We start from the raw sequence: 25,391 nt of genomic DNA, 5'->3' as shown, positions 1-25,391 counted from the left end.
CTTTGTCTTGTCTCGGTCTCGGGTTAGGTGGTCTTGAACACAACACTGTCACCGACTATGAGAATGTCCAGAAGAGATTCACCACGTGTGAATTCATGAAAAGGCTTTCAACATGATTAACTATTAGCAAGAACAGCTGTAATTTCTGAGCATTTCTGGACACATTCAAAGAGCTGCTTCCAAGAAATGAAGACAAGAAGAAGATCTCCTGTTTTCAGAGCATTAGAGGAAGACTATAACGAAGGAGATGGCTGACACAATCAAAGCAAAAATATTACTGTTGAAAGCACCTATTTTCTTAAGTTACAGAATAAGTAATTCTGTTTTAGTTTTTCAGTCAGTAATTCAGAGTAACAACATACTGACCAGACGTTAAACCCTCTGTTATCTTAGAACAAGTGATCTTTTGTTTTATTCCAATGCATAAAGGGTTTGTTCTACAGTTATGATGGTAGTTAGAAGCAGTCCAGTGTGTTTCACTTCACTTGAGGTAAGACTTAATATCAATGACTCTGTTAGCATAGCATTTGACACTGTAATAACACTAAATGACATCTTTATCATTGTTGCTAGGATTAGGGTAGCAACAATTACCCTAATTGTTGCTAAGTAAGTTTACTTCAAGTAAAGTAAACTTACTTTACTTGAAGTAAGAGTTAATATTAATGACACTGTAATAACACTAAATGATATCTTTATCATTGTTACTAGTTTCACTTTACTTGAGGTAAAAGATAATATTAATGACACTGTAATAACACATTCATAACTGGTGCTATTTGTTCCAATTTAGTTGATGTAAAAAATTGTTATCGACTCTGTTATTAAATCATTTGACAGTGTAATAAAGCTTAATGAAATCTTTATTGTTGGTGCTACTTGTTTCGCTTTATTTCAGGGAGTGGAAATATTAATCGCTGTTTTGGTAAAGCTTTTGATAGTGTAATAATTAAATCATTATGACTACTATTATGACACATTTATATCAGTAATGATTTCTTGGTTAATGTCAAGTTGTCGTAACAAAGACATTTTGAATAATGTCAACTTTGTATTAAAAGTGTCATGATTTACCGAATGACACTTTATGACAACAGTCATAAATATTCATAAAGACTTACTGATGTTCATGACAGACGTTATGTCATGTTTATGACAGCGTCATGTCAGTCTTATTCACACCCCTTCAAATAAATGTTACCACTTTTTTTCTATTAATCCTGCTGTAGAGAAAAAATCTATGTTCAAATTTATTGTGAACATAGAGAAAAAGTGTTTTTCTGACTGTGTTCGTCCCACATCTGTTGAACAATCTTCAAGAGATGTGGGGAAGTTTTCAACATATATTTATTTGTGGTTTTAAATGTACACGCAGTGAAAGGGTAAATGTCAATTGATACATTTTTATTTAGGACAGGCTAAAACGGCCGTGTATATAAGCAGAAAGAGGAAGAGTTGAATATTGATGTGGTTTCTTCATTTGTTAACATGGTTATTAGGCTATTGCTTGAATTTAATTTTCATAGATCAGTCTCAGACTTAGATACTTTGTCACATCTGGAGTTACAGAGAAGTAATTTGTAGTGTGGTAAAAGGAGAAAAAATTTTTGGACGGATTTATTCTATGGTATAAGTATGCTTCTTTTATTTTTGTTCTATTGGCTGTGAAACGTATTTATTGAAAAATTAATGAATTATTAAAAATCAAAAACTCTGTCTCTCTCTCACATGAACCAGGGCATCGGGTTTGAAGCCATCTCTGAGAAATGTTTTTATCTTCCTTACTGCTCACTGGTTGGGATTTAAATTAAATGCACACAACTATACAGAGGTATTAGATTTTAAATGCATTAGAATTTCCTATTTAAAATGTTAAGTTTATGCTTTCATTTGGGTTTATTTTGATTTTCTTTCAGAGTTGCTAGGCTGAAAAAGCTCACTGGTTTTGAATCGGGAAGTTTTTATGTGGTTCACATCACTAGATGGCACTGTAGTGTTTCTCTGACCTCTAACTGGACGTTACAGAGAAAAGGGGTCTTGACCTTCGATGAAAACCCCACTGGGTTCGGATCCCCATCCCCTCCCACCTGGAACATAGGGGGTTGGGGGTGTGGACGGATTTAGAGCATTCATTTTTATCAAGATAGTCAGCATAGGTATGCCATGTTTTTCTTCACATATAAAACAAATACACATGCTGTTTAAAGCAACATTCGGTTCCACTGTTGGTTGTTGCTGTTGGCCTGTGCACTGAAATCTGCTCCACGTTAGGAGCTCCTCCTCATCTTTCCATCTCCACGGCGTTTCGCTGACTCTGCGCCGCCGCGGTCTCTCTCCGGTTGGACTTCCAACCTTGAGAGACTTCTGAAGCAGCATTAGAAAGTCTGATGTACTCCTTTTTTTGTTTTTGATTTGGAATCCTGTTTTTTGTCAGAAGCCTGCAGTGCCAGGTTTCATGTGGAAGAGCTTAAGGTTTGGAGCGTTAACACCTTGGTGAGCAGCTCATACTGTCGAACAAAGGCGGCTTTGTGGAGACTCTCCTCCCAAATGTTTTCTTAACATGTTCCAAGCAGTTTGAGCAGGCAACTAAAGTAAACAAGATGTTGCCATGATAAAACACTTGTAAAAACAAGAGCTGAGTGCACTTAGTTTTTTGGGGGGGTTTTTCCAGGCAGAGCTCTGCCGGGCACAACAACTTTAATTCTCCCTTAGTTCTATAAACAAAGGGTGAGGCAATGTCAGAATACAATAAATACTGATAGATTTACACTGACACTCCCTGATTTTAAGTGTGCCCGTCTTTGTGGGAAAAACATGAGCACATGCTTTAATAACTATGTATTGCAGGATGTTTATTAAATGAAAGTAAGAACACACAGTTTTTCTTTTCCCCGAGACAGGAACTGAGGCGACTGTACGTTCTGATGTGATAAGGAGGTTCAAAAAAGATTTATGAAAACGATTAAAAGAAGATTCAAGATGTTGAGGAAGTTCACACGTTTTTTCGCCACTCGAAATAACTTTCTCTATGAGCTGACAGTTTGTTTTTGGATAACAGAATCATGTCATGTTTTGCTTAAGGCACAACTAATACGAGGTGACAGCAAGCCATTGATCTGCTGCCACTGCTGCAGATGTTTTCACCCTCTCCTGTTACCATGGCATTGTTGTGCATTGGGTTTCCAGATTGATCAGTAAACCAGGAACTAGGCAGGCATGTTAGGCTGGACAGAGTCGCATCACTGATACAGTACAGATTGCAAAGATGCTAACAGACTGGACTATAGCTCTGTGTACAAGTTTAGAGTATTTTTCAGGGGGATCATATGCGATATTCCAACACAAAGTGCCGTAGAATTGCTTAAAGAAAGGATTAGTTATAGAGGCCTGTCATGTTAACAAATTTGCAGGACAATAAATTGTCCAGCAAATGTAATATAGTATGCAATAAACAATACTGTTTTTGTTTTAAGACCATTTTCAAGTAGTACAATGGAAATGACATAATAATGCTTGTTGATCTTCTCTCGAAGAAGGATCAACATTTAACTCTGGCACTGGAAGACATTTTAAATATCCAAAATAAATACACCAAAAACACTAAATAAAATATAAACTCTGTAAATAAAATTGTCTTTCAAAAAAGGGGCTAGATGAGACCCATATACCGGACTAAATCAATAACTTTCTCTCTTTAGCAGACAGAGAGACAGACACGAGAAAAACAATCACACAGTCATAAATTAAATAGCTTTAATTTATGTAAGCGTGTTGAGAGTGCAGTGAGAATTATATATCTTTGTGCACAAGGAATTATGTGTGGCATGTGCGTTTACATCTCACATGTTGCCTAGCATGTGTCCCTGTGTCTTGATAAAAGTTTATGTATGCGTTTCGGGTTAGACGGTGGATTAGTGAGCCGGTGGTTCAGCCCGTGGAGGAGCTTTTGCGTTTGCCTCATAGTCCTGCAGCACACTGGTTTTATTCTTTTATCATTATTTTTGTCATTTTTGCAGCAACACGGTGCATCAAAAGGCGTCATATCAAATGCTTTGTTTACTTACAGCCAGGCAGAGTTGTTGCACGTGGACATCACAAAAAAAAGGCTCGAGCAACCTAAACAGTCTCTGTGGCCCTTGTTAAAAACTCACTAGACACAAAGAGAGCTACTAAAGCCACATAAATTAAATCTCTCCATTTCTCCCTCTGTGTCCGGCAGAGGCCTACAGTACAGTGGATTTAACTCATCATGCAGGACACGTCCAAGGTTGTATGAAGCCTTGAGCAGAATTTGACGTATGGGTCCCTTTTGTTGCTACGAGCATCAGCATCACCAACAGCATTTCACCATGGATTTAGTGAAATCTGAGTCATGGGGGCGTTGTTTATTTGCCAAATCTTAAAAGCAATCAGTAATAACTGTAATTTGCTGAGATGTATTTGTGAGCAAACAGAGCTCAAACTCAAAAGTTAAACTGACAGCATCAAATAGTTGCTATGGTAACAAAACAATCCAACTATGAAGATTGTTCTTTGAACTTTTACAAAGTAAACTTGCCAGCTCCTTAAAATCTTAAATTTAAATGTTAAACCACTTAAAATATTTGAATTTATCTATGCTAAAACAACACAGATAACATCATTGATATTCTCATTAAACAAATATTACGTTTCCATATCTATGGCCTGTGTTTAAATTGTATTTTTTTGATTTGTTGTTTTCAAAACTATAGTTGTGGGTTTAAGTAATGTCTGCAATATCTTCCAGTAACATAATTATCCAGTAATACTTTTAAATTTCCTGTCATCTTAACATCTTTTAATACAAAAACACTTGTGGATCGCCTCAGCGCCAGGACCTGCTAAGCCCAAAGCAAATGCTGGTTTAGTGTTGATTTTATGGTAAAAAAAATAAATAAAAATAAAAACAGAAAGAAAACTTAGGGCTCAGATGGAAGGTAGGAGATTCATGAGCCAAACAAAGGGCAAACTAAAATAAAAATTTTGAAAGCACTGGTGACAAGGGCAAACAGGCAGGGCTCCCCGAGCGCGAGCTGCCACAGATAAACATCCCACCGTTGTTTGGGAAAAATGACCCCTGGTCACCATGGGAACTGCACTTATCACAGGAATTAGAGGCCCATGCAGTTCCCAGAAGGAGTCCCCACCGCATTGCCCTTTTCCAGAGCAGGCTAACCCAGACTGAGGAATAACAACCGGCTGCACCTGCAGTGCATCTGAGTAGCCAGGGGTCACAAAACATGTAATCGACCCCCCCGCTCCCTAAAAAAAGACAAACAAACTGAGACAGAAAACATACCTCTGACTGCGGTGCTTTACTTACTTGAGGAATGACTGGAAATCATCAAAAACAGCCTCGCACCCGGGCCACTTGCAGACGCCATGGCCGTAGAGAGGGTGACTGTGGGGGGATGGCTCCTCCAGGACTGACCTGCAAGACAGAAACTTCTGATTGAAAAAAAAGGAAAACAATCTCAATTTCTTTTCACTCAGAGGTCGAGGAAAAAAAAGACAAAATGTCAAAGATGACCGTTTCTGTTGTTAATCCAAATCTTCTATGTGTGTACTCTGTCTTGTTTTCACAGAAAAAAATTTGACTTCTACTTGATCTGTGAACTTTGGCCTTTCCCAGAATCGGCTTACCTGTGCGATCATTACTCTTCCCTGCTTAAAAATAGGGTGACACTCATTGTGTGGGCCTGACCGGATCAATACATAATTATTTAGAATCACTGAACCACATTGCAATTCACTTCAATCGGGACGATCTCTTCCCTACCTACTGTGTCACATTTAAGAGCCCCCCCCCCTCACCCCCCCGCCTGGGGAAGACCTGTGACAGCCTTCCACAAGGCAGGGAAGATGTAAACATCCCCACCTGGCACCAATTTATCTCCCGACCCAATTCATGTCACCTGGGGGGGCTGACAAGAACGGGCCTACTGGGATAGATCGGTACTATCAGTCTAAATAGTGGGAATGTCGCTGAAAAACAAACATTACAACATCTTCCATATGGCGCAGAAGTGCGGAACCACAGCTAACCACGATCAGAACTGAGAAGAGGCAGCGGTGTCTGCTAGAAAGGCGGGACAGGCAGCCATATGGACACAAGACACACAACTTTCAGATACAAGAGCCTGGGGGACTGGCCTACATTGCTGCCACCTGTGTTTCTGGCGGATGGCGAGTGAGCCAGAAGCACACTGCTGCTGCTTCTCCTCCAGTGTGAGCCCGCTTTAAGACAGAAGGACAAGATAAGGAGATTCATGGCACAACAAACTGTTGTGTTCCCCACATGAGAATAACCCTACCTCATTGATATGCATGTATTCAATAAGAAATAATGCCCAATTTGTCCTGAACCACTTCGCTGGATTAGCTGGATACCACGAGTCATGTGGTATGGTTAAAAAAACAAGATGTAAAAAATCAGCAAATAAAAATGGAAATGACAAGATTGTGCTTATTTGACATGATTAAACAAGCATTTAAATTAAAGCATCATTTGGGTCAGCGTTCGCAAAGCTGCATGTCAAGGAGGACATTTTAGGTCAGCTCAGGTTTCCTTGCGTTATAATTACTTACTTAAGAGTTCACATTGTTCATTACATGCGATAATTTTGTAGCAATTAGGAAGCAGTCGAGCATTCATAAACCTGGTTAGTGAATTTTTTTTCTGCCTCTTTCAAAAATCTGATTTTTTAAATTCAATTATGAATTATGCATTCACATTAAGACCTCTGTCTTGATACAGCTGATAAATAGATGGCAGACAACCAATTATAATGAGTTTTTAACAAGGAAATGTGCTGGTGCAGGTGACGCTGCTTTTTAATTTAAAAAGATCTATTATTTTTCCATTCTTTGAAGGGAGGCTTGTTGGTTAAATTCTGTATTAACAAAATATTAAAATGCAGCGTGTGCAAGGAATCAGAGAGCACAAAGTGCTGTGATTGGCTGGTAGCAGAAGAGACGTTTTGAACAGTGGGTGCCTAGACAGAGATAAAATAACGGAATTTACATCAAATGTGCTACAGATTGTTGTTTACAGTGGAATTCTCTAACTGTTGTCAGTTGCTAGAGTATACACTCTAATAACTGACGATTTTTGCAGCGCAAAACCCGACTGGAGGCTCGCTTGACGAGATCCATCGCTCTGCCGTAGATACAGCTGTGAATCTCAAGGGCAACTTGGAGGAGACGCTTTAATGGCACGACTCCGGATCACATTAAGGCCCGATTGATGAAGACACACATCCGCTGACCTGAAAACAGGTTTTGTTCTTTGGTTTCAATGTAGAGTATTTAATTATGCTGTATAATAGTTGTAAAAACTAAAGGTAACTACTTTGCGGATTTCACTTATCGCGGGTTATTTTCTGAACCCAACCCCTGCAAAAAACGAAGGATCACTGTATTACTTTCTTTGTTACAGGTCTTACTCTTTTCTGTCAAACTCTTCTGGAGTACAGACATGTCACACCTTCTCCTATTCCTTCGATGTATTTCTCTGTTGTGCTCCGTTTCTATCTGTGTGTCAGCATTCTGCTTGTCTACCTTTCTGATATGCCTTCTGCTTTTACTGTCTATAAAGACCTTCTGCAAACTTTAATCAATTTAAACAATTCAAATATCAAAACGTTCTACTTCTTTTCTTACTTTGTGTTATTTCTTTTGCTGTTTTACTTTTCAACTTTTTCAACTATTTCAGGCTTTATACTAATTTCTGGCTCTGCTAATTTCTGCTATTTCTTTTGCTATGTTTTACTTTTCAGCTTTTTCAAATATTTCAGGTTCTTATGCTTTGTTCTGCTTTTTCTGGCATTTTCTGCAGCAATCATTTTGCAAATATGCATTCTCACGGCTGTTTCGCTAGAAACAGCAATTTTTCTAGGTAACCGCTGTTTTTTCAGGGTTTTGTAGTTGACCTGTGATAGCAACATCACAGATCAAATACGGCAGGTTGATATTACCAGCGCTCAAACCCACGTACCAATTCAAAATTTAATCCTTAGAGACCAATTAGCAATTAGACCAATTAACATTCTGAATATTTAGTGAAGAACATTCATCTCGAAGATGTGTTCACTCAAGTCAAGTTTTAATACGACAATGTTTCACAAATCACAAAACAAAACACTGAGGTAGCTTCTGTGTGGTACAAGGATGTTTTACTGTTTTCTTGCTACACTCAATGTATTTAATACTTAAGTCTTCTCAAATATCTAAATATGTAGTTTGTGAGCTTTACCTTCAGTCTGTCTGGAAAGACGAAAAAATATGTTTCAAGCCTCTCTGAAGAGGTTTCAAACAGAAACAGAAGGCTTGACAAACAGTGGCAGTTTGTTTCTGTTTCAAACTGCCACTGACATCTAAGAACTAATCTAGGAACTATGATTTTGGTGGTACAGGATCAGATTAAATCAGGGTTTTCAACTAAAATGGATCACTTTTGAAATGTGAAATACTGAGCATTACTTTTATGTTCTTAGCAGGAGACTCAAAAACCAAACTAGTGTTGAAGTTAATCTGAAGGTGGCAAAAAAATTGTGATGCTATTTAAATTTTAATTAATTTACTTTTTTAATCTTTTAGAAACAGGTAAACAAAAAGAAGATATAAACAGCCCAATATATTGAGTTCATGAGAAAGTTTAAACAAAGTTTTAGAGAAAACTTATTTGGTTTTCCAAAACAGAGTAAAGGTTTTACAGAGCCCAAGTTTGATTAGTCTAAGTACTGTGGACTCTCCTGTAGTAGCGAAAAGGAACACCTATTAGCTATTAAAATAGGTAGTTATAAGCATTTTTAAAAGTATTGCTAAGTATTTCACTACTTCAGCTATTTACCGGAGTCAGCAGTCCCTAACCTCCGAGAATACTGGAAGTCCACAGTAAATTTGGTTTTGAGCTAAAGAGTGTTAAAATATAGGACTCTTTTGTACCAAAAAATGCTGCCACACAAACAATTCAAAAGAAGCGAAGGTTTTTCCAAAAGGCTTTCCTAATTACACAACAGGGCAACTCAAGGACATTCCTCTCTTACTTCAAAATAAGAATCTCAAACTTAGAAATTAGATGAAAGAAAACTATCAAATTTCAATGTTTACTTTTTTACACCTTTGCTTAAAACAATGATGAAGGGAAGGTTAAAGGAAGAGTTACCACATGGGACAAAGTGTCAGACTGACTAGATGACCCTCCATGAGACAGACTTTATTTTGACGAGAAAAATTTCAGCATTTAAATATTGCAGGAACTCATTACACTCTCATTACAGGTATTTGTTTCCCCCCAAATTCTATACTTTTTCTCTTTTTTCCTCCAAATGTTGAAATTCAATCAATTTCCAGACCATGAAACATTAAATAATAACCCTCTATTTTTTTATTTTAAAGCATCTTTGTTGAAAAATACTCTAATGACGTGAAAACTTCCATTGCCTTCAGCTTCCTTTAGAGGACCAGGATGTCCACATAGACTCTGACGAGGTGCAAAAGCGTCCAGGGGGAAAGAAGAGAATGTAAGACGATTCCAACAGTTGGAGGCCAGCTGTTTTCAAGCCCACTTACTTTGAATGGACAATTTGGGCCATAAATAAGTCAAGATCTACGGCCTCCCATTCTGATGGACTCAAACAGTCAGGAAGAAGGGAATATTGAAGTCAGATAGAGGGCCCTGTCGATACATCAGGTTCAGGTTTATATTCTTCCCCCTCTGATTCACTCCCTCTTTAATGTTCCAGATCTTTCCTGGATCCTTTCCTCCTTCTGGTACCACTGCAAGCTTTACCCTAAATGATTTAATTAGCTTTTTTTTTCTTGTGTAAGACAAATGAAAGGCATGAGCGAGAGAGATGGGAAGCGCTGCCAAATCTGATTATTTATCTCCTTAACAGACTGCTGTGTTACAGTCCCTGAGCTGTTGTTACTGATGGTTGTTGGGAAGTAAAATGGGCCAAGTGCTTTGTGAAGATACCCCCCCCATTACCTCCCTCCTTGCAAAGCTGATGCAGCTCTGGATTGGGAATTGGTGTCAGATACAGATCAGGCATTTGATTTAAATAAGCAAATCAGTGAATAAAGATGACCCCGATCACTGGGGTATATCGCCATCTATGCATCATGCATTCATTGACAGGGAAACAACACCGCCTGACAGATAAAGTGACTCGGGCTCTGGGTTGTATCAGGGACGTTATTTAGACAAACACACCTCCCCGCCTCCTGCCTCTGCCGGCGTGTTCCTAGCAACAACTAAAAGCAGGAGGAACACGTGCCTTGTCTTCAGTGTGTGTCAAGTCGAGCTGTGATTGAATTTCTCTATCTTCTTTAAGACGGAAGTGCAAAGCCCCGTGAGTGATTCCTGTGGATGCACTTAAAGGTTTTAGTTGCAGGCGTCGTTGTGCCTGGGCAGATTTTTATATGACACATGAAACTAAGTACATGGTACTTAGGGCCTTCTGTAAACTAATCTGAAGTCAGTCAAGGAAGGAAAAACCGGGGGCCCCTGTCTTGCAGAGAAGCTTGTTTCTGTTGCATGACACAGGAACTCACGCAAAGCTGCATAAATTAAAAGTTCATTAAGTTCAGTGCTGGGAGGATGAGTGGATGTTCTCTATTTACGCCCAGGATCGGCCCAGCCCCATTATCTTCAACCTGATTATTCAAATCCCAGGATTATAACACAGACGTTCTTCTCAGAGCCTTGCTTAGAATAATCATACTTAATAATATTTCATTCTTCCTCCCATGGAGTTTGATTAGAACTGAGCACGCATCATCAAAAGAGAGCCAGGACGTTTTTGATACTTGCGTGATTTATGCGTTGCCAAAATTAAAACGAGAAAGGATTATTGGTTGTGCATGGATCTAAATTAGCATCATGCGGCACTTAATGGGGCAATGTTTTGTAGCTCACTTTATTCCAGCACAGCTTTCCTGGTAATTTGCACGTTTTGAAAGTCCGCATGGGTAATTCGCTTCCTTGAACAGATGGGTGTGGGGAGAATCACCTGCTCGTTTTTTTTGACAGATCTAAAGATGCTCCAAAAATATTCAGACCAAGACTGCCTTCTTCACTTAAGCTCGTGTTAAACTGCCACTGACATCTTCTTTAATCTCTGACAGTCGGCGCGAGGCAGCGGTGCTGCCAGCTCTTGCATTATGTCTTTTCTTATGTTTCATGGAGCCTTCAACCTCGGGTTGCTTCCTGCCTTTTGCTGCCATCAAGGCTCACCTTGCTTTAGCGACAATGTGTGATGGACTTGGTAAGTCAATATCGTCCTCAAGCGATTTGTCAAAACACATTCAGTTTGACAATGAAGGGCCGGAACCCTGTGGGTTTATTGATGCAACAACGAATGCTTAGATTTGACTTTCCTCCAGTTTATACATCAAAGAGCAGCAAATAATAGAAATCTACCAGAGCTGTTGTAATACTACTACACATAGCATTTACAGGATTGGAGAGTCACAGAGATGATTTCTGTTTGAATTACGAGGTTTTGCTTAGGGATGCATTGATTGCAGCTGGTCACTGATATCTAAAAAACCTGACATGCTGATTCAGATTTTTGGCCGGTACAGTTTTTGTATCGATCAGCTTTTTTGTCTGAATTGTTACTTAAACCCTTTTTTGCACTGCAGGGTCCGGCCTGGCCCGGCCCGGCTCGGTTCGACCTGGTCCCATTGGTGCTATGGCCCTGGTCGTTTTGCATTCAGCAGAATATGTTGCATAAATCGACCTGTTGCTAAAGCTACCGAAGCGATCTCCCCAGCGGCCACAGAACAGTTCTCTTCGTGGGTCTCCCGTCCCGCTTTTTCTGTATGTGCTCATGAGTGAGGAAGCTGAGGGAAACATTTACCTCAGCTTTACATTTAATTAAAAAAACATCACTCATCTGAATGTTGTCTCTGAGCTGGACTCGCGGGCAGCTGAACTACCGGAGCAACGCCACATGTGGAAATCTCCTCGTTTACAGCCTAAATGACTTCTGATCGGTTCATTGGAAAAATGTTATTTACATTTCCAGCTCTGCAGTTCGAAAGGGGCTTTAGTGACAAAATGACTAAGTTGGGACAACTTAGCTACTTTAGTTAACTGCTTGTAGGCCCCTACAAGCGTACAATGCAGCTTTTTAGCCGCCTACAAGCTGCATTTCCATTGACCACATAATTGGGCAATTTAACATTTCAATAATATGTTTGCTTCGTGGAAACCCGCTAATCTGGAAAAAAAAATTGTGCAATTTTTTGATAAAATATCTTGGCACTATGAAAGGTGTTTTTTTGGCCTTATCAAAATTTGTTTTATGTCACAAAACTGCAATGGAAATACTTTTGTCACATAACACAAGTTACGTGATCAACAACCAGATGTTACTACTGGCATAAACCACAAAGAAGAGGACGATAAGAAGTGGTAGGAGGATGATGGCTTGTTTTAATGATGAGTGAACAAACTTAACATTTTTCTTATTTAATAGAAACATCACAATTTAGAAATTTTATTTTATTTTTTTGACAAAAAGAAGGTATCTGCAGAGGTAGATAAGATTGGTTTGACATGCAAGTATTGGCCCTGTGATGAACCGGATGACCTGTCCATGGTGTATCCCACCTCTCACCCATTGACTGGAGATAGGCACCAGCGCCCTTCCTGACCCCAATGGGATAAGTGCGTAAGAAAATGGATGGATGCAAGTATTGGTCAATTGCTAGTCTCCGGAAATGAAGTAAATTGGGGGCAATGTATTGGTGCACCCATGGTTTTCTTTAGAATGTAGGTCTCAGAACTGAGATTTCCATGGACAAATTTCCTTTTGTAATGATTTGACCATACGTTCTGTACTAAAACCTTTTTGAAAGAACCAAGTCCTCAAATGTTCTGCTTAAGGTAGTACATTTTATTGCATTTTATTTTGTAGCACTTCATAATGTCCTCAAGAAGATTTTTAAAGCCTTTTAGTGAAAAATAGGCCCACAGAATTGTCTTCCAAAGTACTTGCGAATTTGACTTGTTTATGTATAGGAGTACTTGTATATAAGCCGCTTAAACCTACAAATATCTTTTGCTCCTGTTCATAATATGTGTTCCTCAACCAAACAACCACACTTCAGCCTCTTAGGGGATGATAAAGCACTAGTTTGTAGAAAGATTAGCCAGAAGAGAAGCAGAAGTTGAAAAACTCGTTGTACACCCCACACAGCAATTAAGAATTAGGCTGTAAGAACTGACATGAGAGGCGGTTACACCGATGCACTTTTTCTATCATTGCTGAGAAGTTCGATCTTGACAAACTACAAAGTTACAGTAAGAAGAAAACTCTACATGTTTACGTTTTCAATTGTAGGACACAAGTCTTTTTCCTAATAAGACCTGATGGCTTACTGCTAACAGCTAAATAGTTTTGATGAATATAGCTGGTTTTGAACATTTTTAGCCCTACTTATCCTTGCTGTGATGGTGGCACTAGTGTTGCATATTATTTATTCCCACAGAAAGCCATAGATTGTTCATTTGAAGTTGCTAGAAAGTATTAAAAAACTAAAAAATGTGCAAATTAAAAATACTTTTTTGAGGCTTATGTTCAAATGGAATTTCAGAGGCAGCAGCTATTCTCGCAAAAAGACATTTCTGATAATTTTTTTTCTCCCAAATGAATACAATTATACAAAGGATGGGACTTAAAATTTTTTAGATGAAACAAACAAAGTCAAGTAATTTCAAGGCTTTTCACAACCTCTTTAACCCTTTACCATGCAGTAGAATGCCTGAGTGCCGTTTTTTCCATTGTATGGATTTGTGAATTAATATGACCGGCATCGTTTTTTATTTTATTTTTCTCCCTTGGCTATCCAGAGAACATCCTCTTTATGATCACTCCCCCCAGCTTCCCGCAACCTCTTCACCTCCACAGGCCACCTGACTTCCTTTGCTAAATATGTTTTCATCTGCACCACTTTCATACTGACACTTAGGTTTTGATCACTGAAACACAAGTCAGATGTTCAGCGGTGAGCTCATGGTGCATGGAGGCTCCTCGTTGACAGTTCTAAGATCAAATGTTTTGTGCAAGAAAACAAGCCAACGTGTAAATGCCAAATTAATTCCTTCCTTAAAGACATATTTTCTGTCCTCTTTCTCACATACACACTCTACTCGGAATCAAATGCCTCTCATAGATGATTTATCTGTGTTTGGATGTTACAATGCGTGCCAAGTTTGTTTTCTCCTTCAGTCATATGATTGCTTTCTTTTCTCATTATGTTTCATTTAATACAGAAAATAACATTATGTGTCTGCAAGTCAACAAATTCCTGAGATATGAGGTAATGTGTTTTTTTTCTTTTCTGAAAAGACTGGGGCAAATGAATGCAAAGTGGAAAAAGGAAATTAATATTAAGTCTAAGACTTCCTTTTTAGTAAGCATTTCAGCTGTGTATGTTCCGCTAGAGGACTTTATTCTCACTAGGAGTTGAAACAAAACCATGTGCAAAAGAACAGAAAACGACTGTGAATCCTTGAAAAAATAAAAACATACACACATTTTCATAACTGAGAAATCTCTGAACATATGAGGATTATGGTGATTGGGGACCAAAATTGCAACATTTGTTACATTTTTTGCTGGTGCGGTTTGCTTTCATATTGCACTGTGTCAAACAAACCAAATCCTTTGAGAAACATGTTCCTCTTCTCTCTTGGGGTGGCGCTGCACCAAGACCCACAGAAGAAAACAAACTAAAAAAAAAAAATATAGACGTTGAGAACAACTTTCTTCTTTACGAAATGTAAAAAAAAAAAATGGAGTGGCTGTCACTGCACGATGCATAGTATTGGCTCATTTGTGCATGTGCTAAAGGAATACAGAGATTTGGCACAGAGACCGCCACGAGTCTTCTTGGGGAAGATGCAACAAGTTTTTCACACTTGGATTTGGGGATCCTCTGCCATTCGTCCTTCAAATCCTCTCCAGTTCCATCAGGTGATGGTGAACTTTGGTGGTGCCAGTTTCAGGTCTCTCCAGAGATGCTCAACTGGGTTTCTGTCCGGGCTCTGGCTGGGCCATTCAAGAATGGTCACAGAGTTGTTTCAAAGCCACTCCGCTGTTATTTTAGTTGCATGTTTCGGGTCATCATCTTGTTGGAAGGTGAACCTTCGGCCTGATCTGAGGTCCTGAGCTCTCTGGAAGAGGTTTTCTTGAAGGATATCTCTGTACTTGGCCACATTCATCTTTCCTTCAATTGCAACCATGTCGTCCTGTCCCTGTAGCTGAAAAATACCCTCAGAGTATAATGCTGCCACCACCATGTTTCACTGTTGGTATTGWATTGGGCAGGTGATGAGCAGTGCCTGGTTTTCTCCACACATACTGCTTAGAATTACCACCAAAAAGTTCAGCATTCATCTCATCAGACCAGATAATCTTATTTCTCAGTGTGGGAGTCTTTCTTGTGTTATTTAGCTAACTCAATACAAGCTTTCATACGTCTTGCACTGWGGAGAGGCTTCCATTGGACCACTCTGCCATATAGCTGGTGGAGGGATGCAGTGATAGTTGACTTTGTGGAACTTTCTCCTATCTCCCTACTGCATCTCTGGAGCTCAGCCACCGTGATCTTTGGGTTCTTCTCATCAAGGCTCGTCTCTCACAATTGCTCAGGACGGCCAGGTCTAGGAATAGTTCTGGTCGTCCCAAACTTCTTCCATTTAAGGRTTATGGAGGCCACTGTGCTCTTAGGAACCTTGAGTGCTGCAACCTAACCTTACCTGCTTTACCTTCTTTCTCTGAGCTCCTCGGGCAGTTCCCACCGCATGATTCTCATGAACTGAGGCTTTATATAGACAGGCGTGTGCCTTTCCTAATCAAGTCTAATTAAACACAGTTGGACTCTAATGAAGCAGTAGAACCATCTCAATGAGGATCAGAGGAAACAGACAACACATATGAATATAGATATGAATGCCACAGCAAAGGGACTGAATATGTATGACCATGTAATATTTCAGTATTTCTTTTTCAATTAATTTGCAAATTCTACATTTGAAGATGGGATGCTGAGTGTACATTCATGAGAAGTGATATGAACTTTTTGAATTTAGCAAATGGCTGCAATGAAACAAAGTGGAAAGTTTAATGGGGTCTGAATACCTGCTGTACCCAGTGTACACTATTAATTAATCTCATAAAAGATGTAATCATTATAAAAATAAGGTCTTTGTTTGTCCAGCAGAGGACATGTTAATAGTCCAGCAAATTTTTGAATGAATTATAATCTTTGAACTAAATTATGGCTATTATTATCCAATAAGAGAATTATAGTGATCCCTTGCTTTTCGCGGGGGTTGCGTTCCGAAAATAATCCGCAATAAGTGAAATCCGCGAAGTAGTTACCTTTAGTTTTTACAATTWTTATACAGCATAATAACCAAAGAACAAAACCTGTTTTCAGGTCAGCGGATGTGCGTGTTCATCAATCGGGCCTTAATGTGATCCGGATTCATGTCATTAAAGCGTCTCCTCCAACCTGCACCGCGAGATTCACAVCTGTATCTACGGCAGAGCGATGGAGCTCGTCAAGCGAGCCTCCGATCGGGTTTTGCGCTGCATCTGGCCACAGTTTTTTCCAGCTGGCATTCAAAGTTTCAGTTTCCATCTCCTGAATGGCCAAGCTGTATTACTTATATTTAAATACCGTAACATTATTGGCACACAGGTAGAGAAGGAGCTCGGATACTGTTTAGCCAATCAGGATGCAGAACACAATGCAATGTAAAAAAAACTGCACAAAAAAATCTGCGAAGCAGCGAGACCGCAAAAGGTGAACCGCGTTATAGCGAGGGATCTCTGTATAATATTTTCCAAGAATACAGATCCTCTTATGACATGTAGTATTTTAGTTAATATGAACTTTACACTTTACATTTTAAGAATAATGCAGAATTATTTCTTCAGTGCATGCATAAATAAGTCAACAGTACACATCGTGCTTCAAGTACAGATTGGGCATGATAGTGGCGTTTGATTTTAGCAGTTAGAGAATTTCTCAATTGTTTTTGTAAAATACCACAAGACATTTCTTCCACTAGCGCTAGACTAGCACATTTTATTTTTGGTTGTATTTATCCAGAATGCCCTGCACTATGCCACTTCCTGATTTTGGGGCAGACTCTGGTCCGCTTGAAGTTCAGATATGCAGTCGAACCGCATCAGAGTTCACTTCAAAGTGAACAGACCCCCAGGTTTTTAGGGAGACCACAGTTCACTTGATTGGTCCGAATTAGTTTGAATGCTTATTCACATGTTCCCAAACAAACCAGACTTTCTAGGCAAACAAACTAGAGTTCAGTTAAAGCAGACTAAAAAGGGTGGGTGTGAATGCATCCTTAGAAAGAATAAATAAAAGAAAATGTTTTAGTATTAAGGTACTCCACCACCTAACATTGTAGTCTCAAACGAGACTCACCCATCTCTTTTGTGACTCATGTACTGGCCGTTGGTGGCAGCATGCTGGTTGAGGACCGGGTTCTTTGGTGGTGCCGAGGAAGACAGGTCGAGGCCCCGGTGGCCGTTGTTGCTGCTGCCGTTGTTGTGCTCCTCCTTTACGTGGGCATTCGTCACCTCTTTCCACAGTTGCTGGAGCTCTGCTGGAATCATGCCTGAGACAAACAAATTGGATAATTAAATCAATTAGCAGCTAATCCAACTCTCTTCTTCATCGCCTAATTAAATCAAAGTGTCTGTAAACAAAGCTGGAGTATTAATTAGGAAATACTCCACTACAGGGTACAACAAGAATCTCAACAGCCCTCCCATCCGTTTCCTTCATCTCTCATTCCATTTTCTTTTTCAATGTGATTCAAAGCGTGTTTGTATACACAAATCCCTGGCATTCACGCACATTTCATGCCTAGAGTAAATTAATATCCAGACAAGGAATGAAATCTGAATAATCATCGTCACTGTCTCCCAACAACAGAGATGTGAAGAAGAAAAAACAAAAGACTTTCAGAATAGCAACAGTGGAAACATCCCAGCCTCTGTCTCCTTGAAATACAGGACCCCGGGGTAATATTCTCAAGAGCGTATTAATGTGCAAAATACTTAAGGCTCCATACCGCCTCCAACTGACAGAGAAGACTTAAACCTCATTTAACGAGTCAAGCACGCTGTGGCACTCGCACTGCTTTGAAAAAAAAAAGTAAAAATCACCTGAATACAGGGAGGAATTTTTCTGTTTGCTGGAAAGGTGTCGACAGGATGTATGTTTTCAATGTCTGCAAGTGATGACGGACGCTCAGGCTAAGACCAAGAATTGAGATGTGTTTATTCAAACTACTTTCCGTGTCATGAAGATAGGAGACCCAGTTGGCAGATGTGTCCGTCTTTGGAAGGTCTGATTCTCCGACTTAGAACGTTACAGAAAGGAGGATAAAGTTGATACAAAGAATGAGGTACAGTCTTTTTGTCCAAACAAAAAAAACAGAAGTGACTAGGAGGATCCAGTGCAAAAGTATTCATACACGTTGAGGTTTTCTGCAGTTTGTCAAGTTACACCACACATTTTGGGGTAAAGATTCTGTACTTTTTACTATCATGTCATTGAATAAAGTCCATTGCAGCCTCAGTAGTGAATAAACAAAGTCATGAGGACCATATGTTGGTATCTGCATTGGTGTCGGCCAATATTGGTCATTTTTAACATATTAGTATTGGTTCAATAAGTAAAACTGATATCAACAAATTATTTTTATTTCTATCTTGACATTGATATTGGCCTAAATTTTTATATCAGTGCATCCTTAGTGGAAAACCTGCTATGCAAACCTCCCTGAGCTCATGGTAACCACTAAGAAACATGGTGGTGGGAGCATTATGCTATTGGGATTCTTTTCTTCAGTGGACAAAAAGAAACTAGTCAGAATTAATAGGACTGAAGGCAATATCGGAAAAAGAGCCAAGACTAAAAATGCAAGGAACTGGAGTTAAGGACTATACCCCTAAACAGAGATACAATATAAATAGTTTGTATTAAAAAATAATTATGAGTGAGATCTGTAACAAAATGTGAAAATTGATCAGACACTCTCCATTCATTCTGACTGCAATTAAGTAATTTTGAATAAAAGACTGGAGCGTAATTTAAGTTTCTAGATATTTACGCACACATAAACAGACTTGCAGCTGTTAGTCGGCTGGTACTTAGTTATTGAGTATAAATGCAACCCGAATCTTTCAGATCTTTATTCGCAAAATAATTCTAACAAAGTGGATCCTTCACCTTTGCACAATCATACCCAACTCAATGTCTAATCACTTGAAAACCCAAAAAAACACACAGACATCTGAGGTTGGAAAGGGACAAAATATGGAAAGGCTTCAAAGGGTTTGAATACTTCTGCAAGGCTCTGTGTCTGGATTGTTTTTTTTATCTGTAAAGCAAGCCACATATTTTCGGTGTAGTGAAGGAAGCCTGTGGATGTGTGGTTGGTTGAACCGCAAAGTAAATGGGAGAGACCATTCATCTAGAATTACAATTAATTAAAGTCATTCTCAAAATGAGCACTGCCAAATGAAAGATGATTTGCACATGATCCCCTTTTACCCACCCCCCCACTTCTCATCAACATCCCTACAGATAGCAGAAGTGCTCCTTTCAAGCGCCAGATTGTTAATACATTGTGTGCAAAATGCTTATTCTTAATTTATTCCTGTTGTGAAAAATAACCGAGGTGAAGATCTCAGTGCGATCAGCAGAAAAATATTTTTAATATGATAAGCTACTAAAGATTTTAATTACGCTGGTAATAGAGAACATTGGCCTAATGAGGCGCAGGACTCCGAAGAGATGTGAGGGGCTAAGAACTGTGAAATGATTCTGATAGGATTGCTGTAAACTCACACTAGATCGTTTGCATATCAAAGAGCAGGAACTGATTGCAGGACAAATCAATAACCTTTCCACGTTCCAAGGAGCGTCTTTCCTCATTCCCGTATCTTGCCGCTCTTGCTCTATTCTGTCTGCCTGCATTCACCCTTATTCCCCTCAATGCCTTGATGTGCCTTAATCGAAGCGCACGTCTATGACAGGCTAAACATGCTTAACATTGCTGCCTGTGTTACGGCATACTAATACGCTGCTTGTTGATTTCCCGCTGCAATATTTATAGATCCTTCATTGTTTTTGGCGGTGTAAAGACATTTGGGAGTAAAAGTTATTTTTTCCTTCAAAGGGTTTCGAAGGGGAAGGTCAACACTAACGTGAGTGTCCAATGCTCTGACAGCGGGGGCAATCATTTCCTCCCCACACCTACTCAGTTCTCGGTGACAGTGGGTGATGTATTTTTAGCCGGTTTGCTTGACGGGGCAGCCCAACATCAGCTCAATTACCCAGCAATCCAGATGACCCCCTCCGACTCCGCTGTTTTGTCAGATGAAACCAAGGCGGATCGACCGATGTGATGAGAGAGGTAACGGACTGAGACCAACGTGCCACCGACTTTATTACTCTTTGTTCGCACCAATCTAACCCCCTAACCTCCTGAAATCTCAACAACAGCTATACCTCATGATTCCTCATAAATGACAATAAAAGATCATTACACAAATGTCTCCCTGGGTATTATATTTTGCGTTTCCTTACATCTGATTACTGTAGGACAACATAATGACATTGGAGTGTGGAATCTTTTTCTTTGCTGCCCAGTTTTGTGCAGATTGGTTTATCTTTCATCTTTCCATTTTTCAACACAACTCTTCCAGCCTATTACAACTGGGAAATATGGACAAGCACTTTAAAAAATGTATGTTGTTGGGACACTTGATTGATCACCGCCCTGGCAACTCAATTTTACCTCTGCAGGTAGCTCTGGCACAGAGACAGGCCGAGCTATTCAACCTTTTCCTGTCCTTGTCCTTGGGTACCCAGGTGACCATGTTCAAGCAAGCAGAAAGTTGATTTAGGGTTCATAATGACATCAGTTGCAGGCCATCATCCCCCAAAATAAAAAATGGCTCCCCAGTGCATTGGGCTCTTTGAACCGCACTGTTACTTCTCGCATGTGGAGCATCGGTACCATGGCGGGGAGGACAGTGACACCGCAATTAGTTTATTGTTCCAGCCGACTGGGACCTTTACTGCACCCCTGTTTATGTTACCGTAATCACCGGCCTGCTGATCCGCACCCCTTTGCTCTGAAATATGTCCTGTCTTAATGTGGCAGGAAGTACTACCAGCAGCCCAGTGTTGGACGTATCAATCACTGACAGGTCAGCTGCATTACACGACACGGTCCCCAATGTGCCGCTACTCTGTGAGCACTTCATGGCTTGCCACATTCTTTGCTTTCATCCTACCAGCAAATTTGTCTTGTCACTGTCTTCAGGCAACTTGAATGATGTTGTACAGGTAGAGGAACTCTCTCTCTAGTGGTGTAACCTCTGAAGGTGTGTTTAAAACACTTTATTGAAACACGTGACACATGGACAGAGCTGCAGAAAAAGGTATTCAGAAAAAAATATTTACCCCCTTTCGGATTTGGTGTGTTTTTCTTTTTTGGCACACTTAAGGAACGACCCAATTAAAGAAAGATAACAGATTGGAAATAAAGTAACTTCTTTCAGTCTCATGCAGAGGTTTAAAAGCCATCTCTAAGGCTTTAGGACTTCTGTGAATTACAGTGAGAGCCATTATATGCAACTGGTGAAAAGATGAAATAGTGTTGAACGTTCCCAGGTACAACTCATCCAGACAGTAATATAAGGACTCAAAAATAGTTTGGTTAAAAAGTTACTAAACTGGTGCTGTGGTGACGCCAGGGGTTAAGCACAACCCACATAAGGAGGCCTTAGTCCTTGATGTGGCCTTCGCAGGTTCGAATCCCAGTCTGGTGACCTTAGCCGCATGTCTCACTTCTCTCCCATTACCCAACTTTCCTATCATAGAACCTTCAAATAAAGGCCAAAAAATTAACCTTAAGTTACAAACCGGGACTAAACAAACCTCAGAGTGTTGTTTGCAGCAAATGTTAGCTGTACGTTTGTTAGTCGCTGAATGTCTGCAGACATCTATCAGAAGTTTAATGGCATTTTATTTTGACATTTGCTAAACGTTCATAGCCATGTTCAGGGGACATGGTCTGAACATTGAATTGGTTAAATGTAGAATTGGTTAAATCCTCCCACTACCTGCTAAGACTCTATAACCATCACTGATCCCAACAAACTCAATAAGTGTTTACATCCTGGATGTTATTCGGACAGTTTCACTCATCTTAAATAACGTTTCTGCTGTTATCTGAACATTTCTGTTGATTGCAATTTTTAAAGTTTTTTGTAAATTCTAGGTAATTTGTTGTCTTTTAATGGACAAGTCATTGTTATATGAATGTGTATGACATTATTCTTAATTAAGCCCGAGTAGCGGCAGCTGCGAAGGCCTATTGTAATCATAGTGCTTATTTATATTATGATTCTTTTGTCAAATTAACTGGCTCTTTGGAGGCCTTAACATATCTGAAAATTCACCAAATTTGGTGGACGCACATTCTAAAAAATGTATTTGGGCTATAGTTCATGTTATGGACTTTTTACATTGATCTCATTCTTTTAGTTTAGTGATGTCAACTTACTCTTTTGTGTTCATTTAACTTAAAAGTTAAAAAAAATTTAACTTATAGGAACTTTTTAGATTGACTTGAAACAACGAAGTTCAGTGCCTTGTTCGTATCCTACGTCTGACTTCATGATCAAGTTTTTATCGGGGACAAATCCTGTACTGACCAAAGTGCTGTGGTGGCGCAGGGGTAGAGCACAACCCACTTAAGGAGGCCTTAGTCCTCGACCCAGCCTTAGCAGGCTCGATTCTTGGCGTGATGACCTTTGCCATATGTCTTCCCCCAAGCTCCTGTGCGTACAAACCACCTGAGCCACAAAAACTAACTTATCAGGCCAACAGGATGAGCTTTTGAGAAGTGAGGGAAAAGGGTGTGTGAAGGGGTACTGCTCAGATCAAATTCATATTTATGAGAGTTACATCCTAACCAAGCACACTGCAGTAATTTATAACGGATACCGTCTGGCTGCCTCCAACACTTTGAACATTAATGTCAAAGGAATTTACAACAAGAGAGACAAATTATACACTGGATAAAGTGAGGAATTGTTTTTCACTCAAAACCTGCTATCTATACGTTTATACTTAATTAGTGCTATCTGTGCTTTTGAAAATCTAATTCCAATGCACTCTTTTGGACCAATGCTTTGGCGGAACAATTGCTGTAATTTGTCTCAGCCAAGAAAGAAATAAAACAAAAGAAATCAAACTGTTCTGTAAATAGCATCACAGGCACCAAAAGGCACAACTAATTTCTTAATTAGTGTACTACAATGAATTTTTGTTTGGAAACCTTTTGATGCTTCCATTTTCTCAGCTTTAAAAAAGAAAATCCCAGTGACTCTGATTACATGCATTAACAGTGACCTTTTCAAATAATTATACTGATATCCACATTTCTCAAATGAGAGAAATAAAAATAATCGTCTAAAAAGTCATGGCAATTTACTGCCCCCAAATTAGAATCCATAATCACTGGGACACAAACGGAGCAGATCAACCCATCACTTCCGACACAGTGCCAACAGCTATCTGCAAACCGTAGATTAGATCTTAGCACTGTGGGCCCGACCCGCTGAAGCATGAAAGGGTTTAGTGATGTGGAAAACAGAAAGGTCATCAATAACTTCAAACAGTCAAGCAGAAAATGTTTAGAATAAGAGGACAAACTGGGGGCCGGGAGCACTAACCTGAGTGTTGTAACAGCTGTCAGACGGAGACACACAGTTAAATATCAGCAAAAACAAGCTGGCTGGACATAATGGAACAACCTGGAATGACGGCCTAATCGTTTAGGGGACAAGCCGGTACCTCGTCATGGTAACTGAAAAGAAGCGTCATTCAGTTTTTTTAACAAAGAGAAAATTTTACTTTCAGTGTCTTGTAAAAAAGGATTAAAGTTTTTACAGTAACGCTGCAAGCCTCACTGATTTTGTATTGGGATCTGCCCAACAAGGAGAAAATTAAACTGAAAAGCATCTATGGTAACCAGGAAAAAGGTGGTCTGATCAGTTAGTATCAAAACTGCTTTTATTTGCCCTAAATAATGGAAAACTAACCCTGACCATCCCTACAGCGAAACATGGAGGTGACAGCACAATGCTGTGGGGATGCTACTCTGACAGTGACAAAGAAACTGGACAGAGGTAATTGGATGATCGATGTAAATAAAAATAGGACAGTCTTGGAAGGATACCTGTTTAACAGAAAAACAATGCTAAATATTCAGTCAGCTCTAAACCAGGGTATCAGCAGGTTTCAGGAAGCCGAATTTAAGACTTTTAAGACCCTTTTAATACTACCTTAAGTTAAATTTAAGACAAATAACTGGTGAAGATTCTGGGGTCTGTTTGTGGTTCTTGGCAGCAGCTTTGTGCTTCTGAGATTGTAAATGGCTTTCTACAGCCAAGCTTGTAGAGGCTGTAGAAAGCCTCCACAAGGTTTGTTGACTTGTTATTCAAAGTTAACAAACTTTGAATAACAAGTTTGTTAGCCCCACAAACTTGTTATTCAGAATGCACATAGTATTCTATATGAGTTGGCACATAAGCGATCTGATGGCAAAAGCAAACATAGTCGAGTCAACTGGCAAAAAATTTGCACTTAACCTGTGATTTGTGCAAAAAGCTCATCATAATCCTCTTCTGTCCCCAGCCAAACAGACATCCCACCTACCTCTGACTAACAGCTTTCATCTCAAACCTCAGATGTTCTATCTTCCACCTCAGTTCCATGACTGAAGACAAACTGAAGATTTAGTTGGTTAAAGACAAACTTGTGGAAGCAGAAGTGCTTCCACAAGTTTGTCAACCATATCAGGGGATGCTGCTCCTCCTTTTGCCTTCCCCTCCCACTTCTCTGTATCTATAAGTCAGGTGAAGAGGTAGCTGAAGAGACTGAACTAGAAGAAGTAAGTAAGTAAGTAAGTAAGCTTTATTTCTATAGCACTTTTCACAGACCAGGATCACAAAGTGCTGCACAAAGTATAAAAAATAAAACAAATTAAAAACAACATACAAACAATAAAACACAGTAGTACACTAAAAAGCAAGATTAAAAAAGTGGGTCTTAAGTTGTTTCCTGAAAGTGTCTATGCAATGTAGAGATCGAATGGTGCAAGGTAGCTCATTCCATAGGCGGGGCGCCACAGCTTTAAAAGATCTGTCTCCACGAGTCTTAAAAAAGGTCCGAGGAACCGTCAACAAGTTCAAATTCGACGACCTGAGGCTCCTAGTTGAAACATAAGGCTG

The 25,391-nt window shown here is 39.5% G+C and overlaps 1 protein-coding gene across 5 annotated transcripts in view; it reads right to left on the bottom strand.

Moving 5' to 3' along the window:
* foxp1b (forkhead box P1b) overlaps positions 1 to 25,391 on the bottom strand; it is a 361,422-nt gene that overhangs the window by 32,305 nt on the left and 303,726 nt on the right. For all 5 annotated transcript variants that reach the window (XM_017304814.1, XM_017304815.1, XM_017304817.1 and 2 more), the window contains 2 exons: positions 17,494 to 17,686; positions 5,345 to 5,452 (listed from right to left, as the gene is read on the bottom strand). In XM_017304814.1, coding sequence (XP_017160303.1) covers positions 5,345 to 5,452; positions 17,494 to 17,686 — 301 coding nt within the window. The remainder of the gene's footprint in view (positions 1 to 5,344; positions 5,453 to 17,493; positions 17,687 to 25,391) is intronic.

This window comes from Poecilia reticulata, linkage group LG5 (genome assembly GCF_000633615.1).
Source record: "Poecilia reticulata strain Guanapo linkage group LG5, Guppy_female_1.0+MT, whole genome shotgun sequence".
In the NCBI taxonomy this organism is placed as follows: Eukaryota; Metazoa; Chordata; class Actinopteri; order Cyprinodontiformes; family Poeciliidae; genus Poecilia; species Poecilia reticulata.
This window is presented reverse-complemented; position numbering and strand designations above follow the sequence as displayed.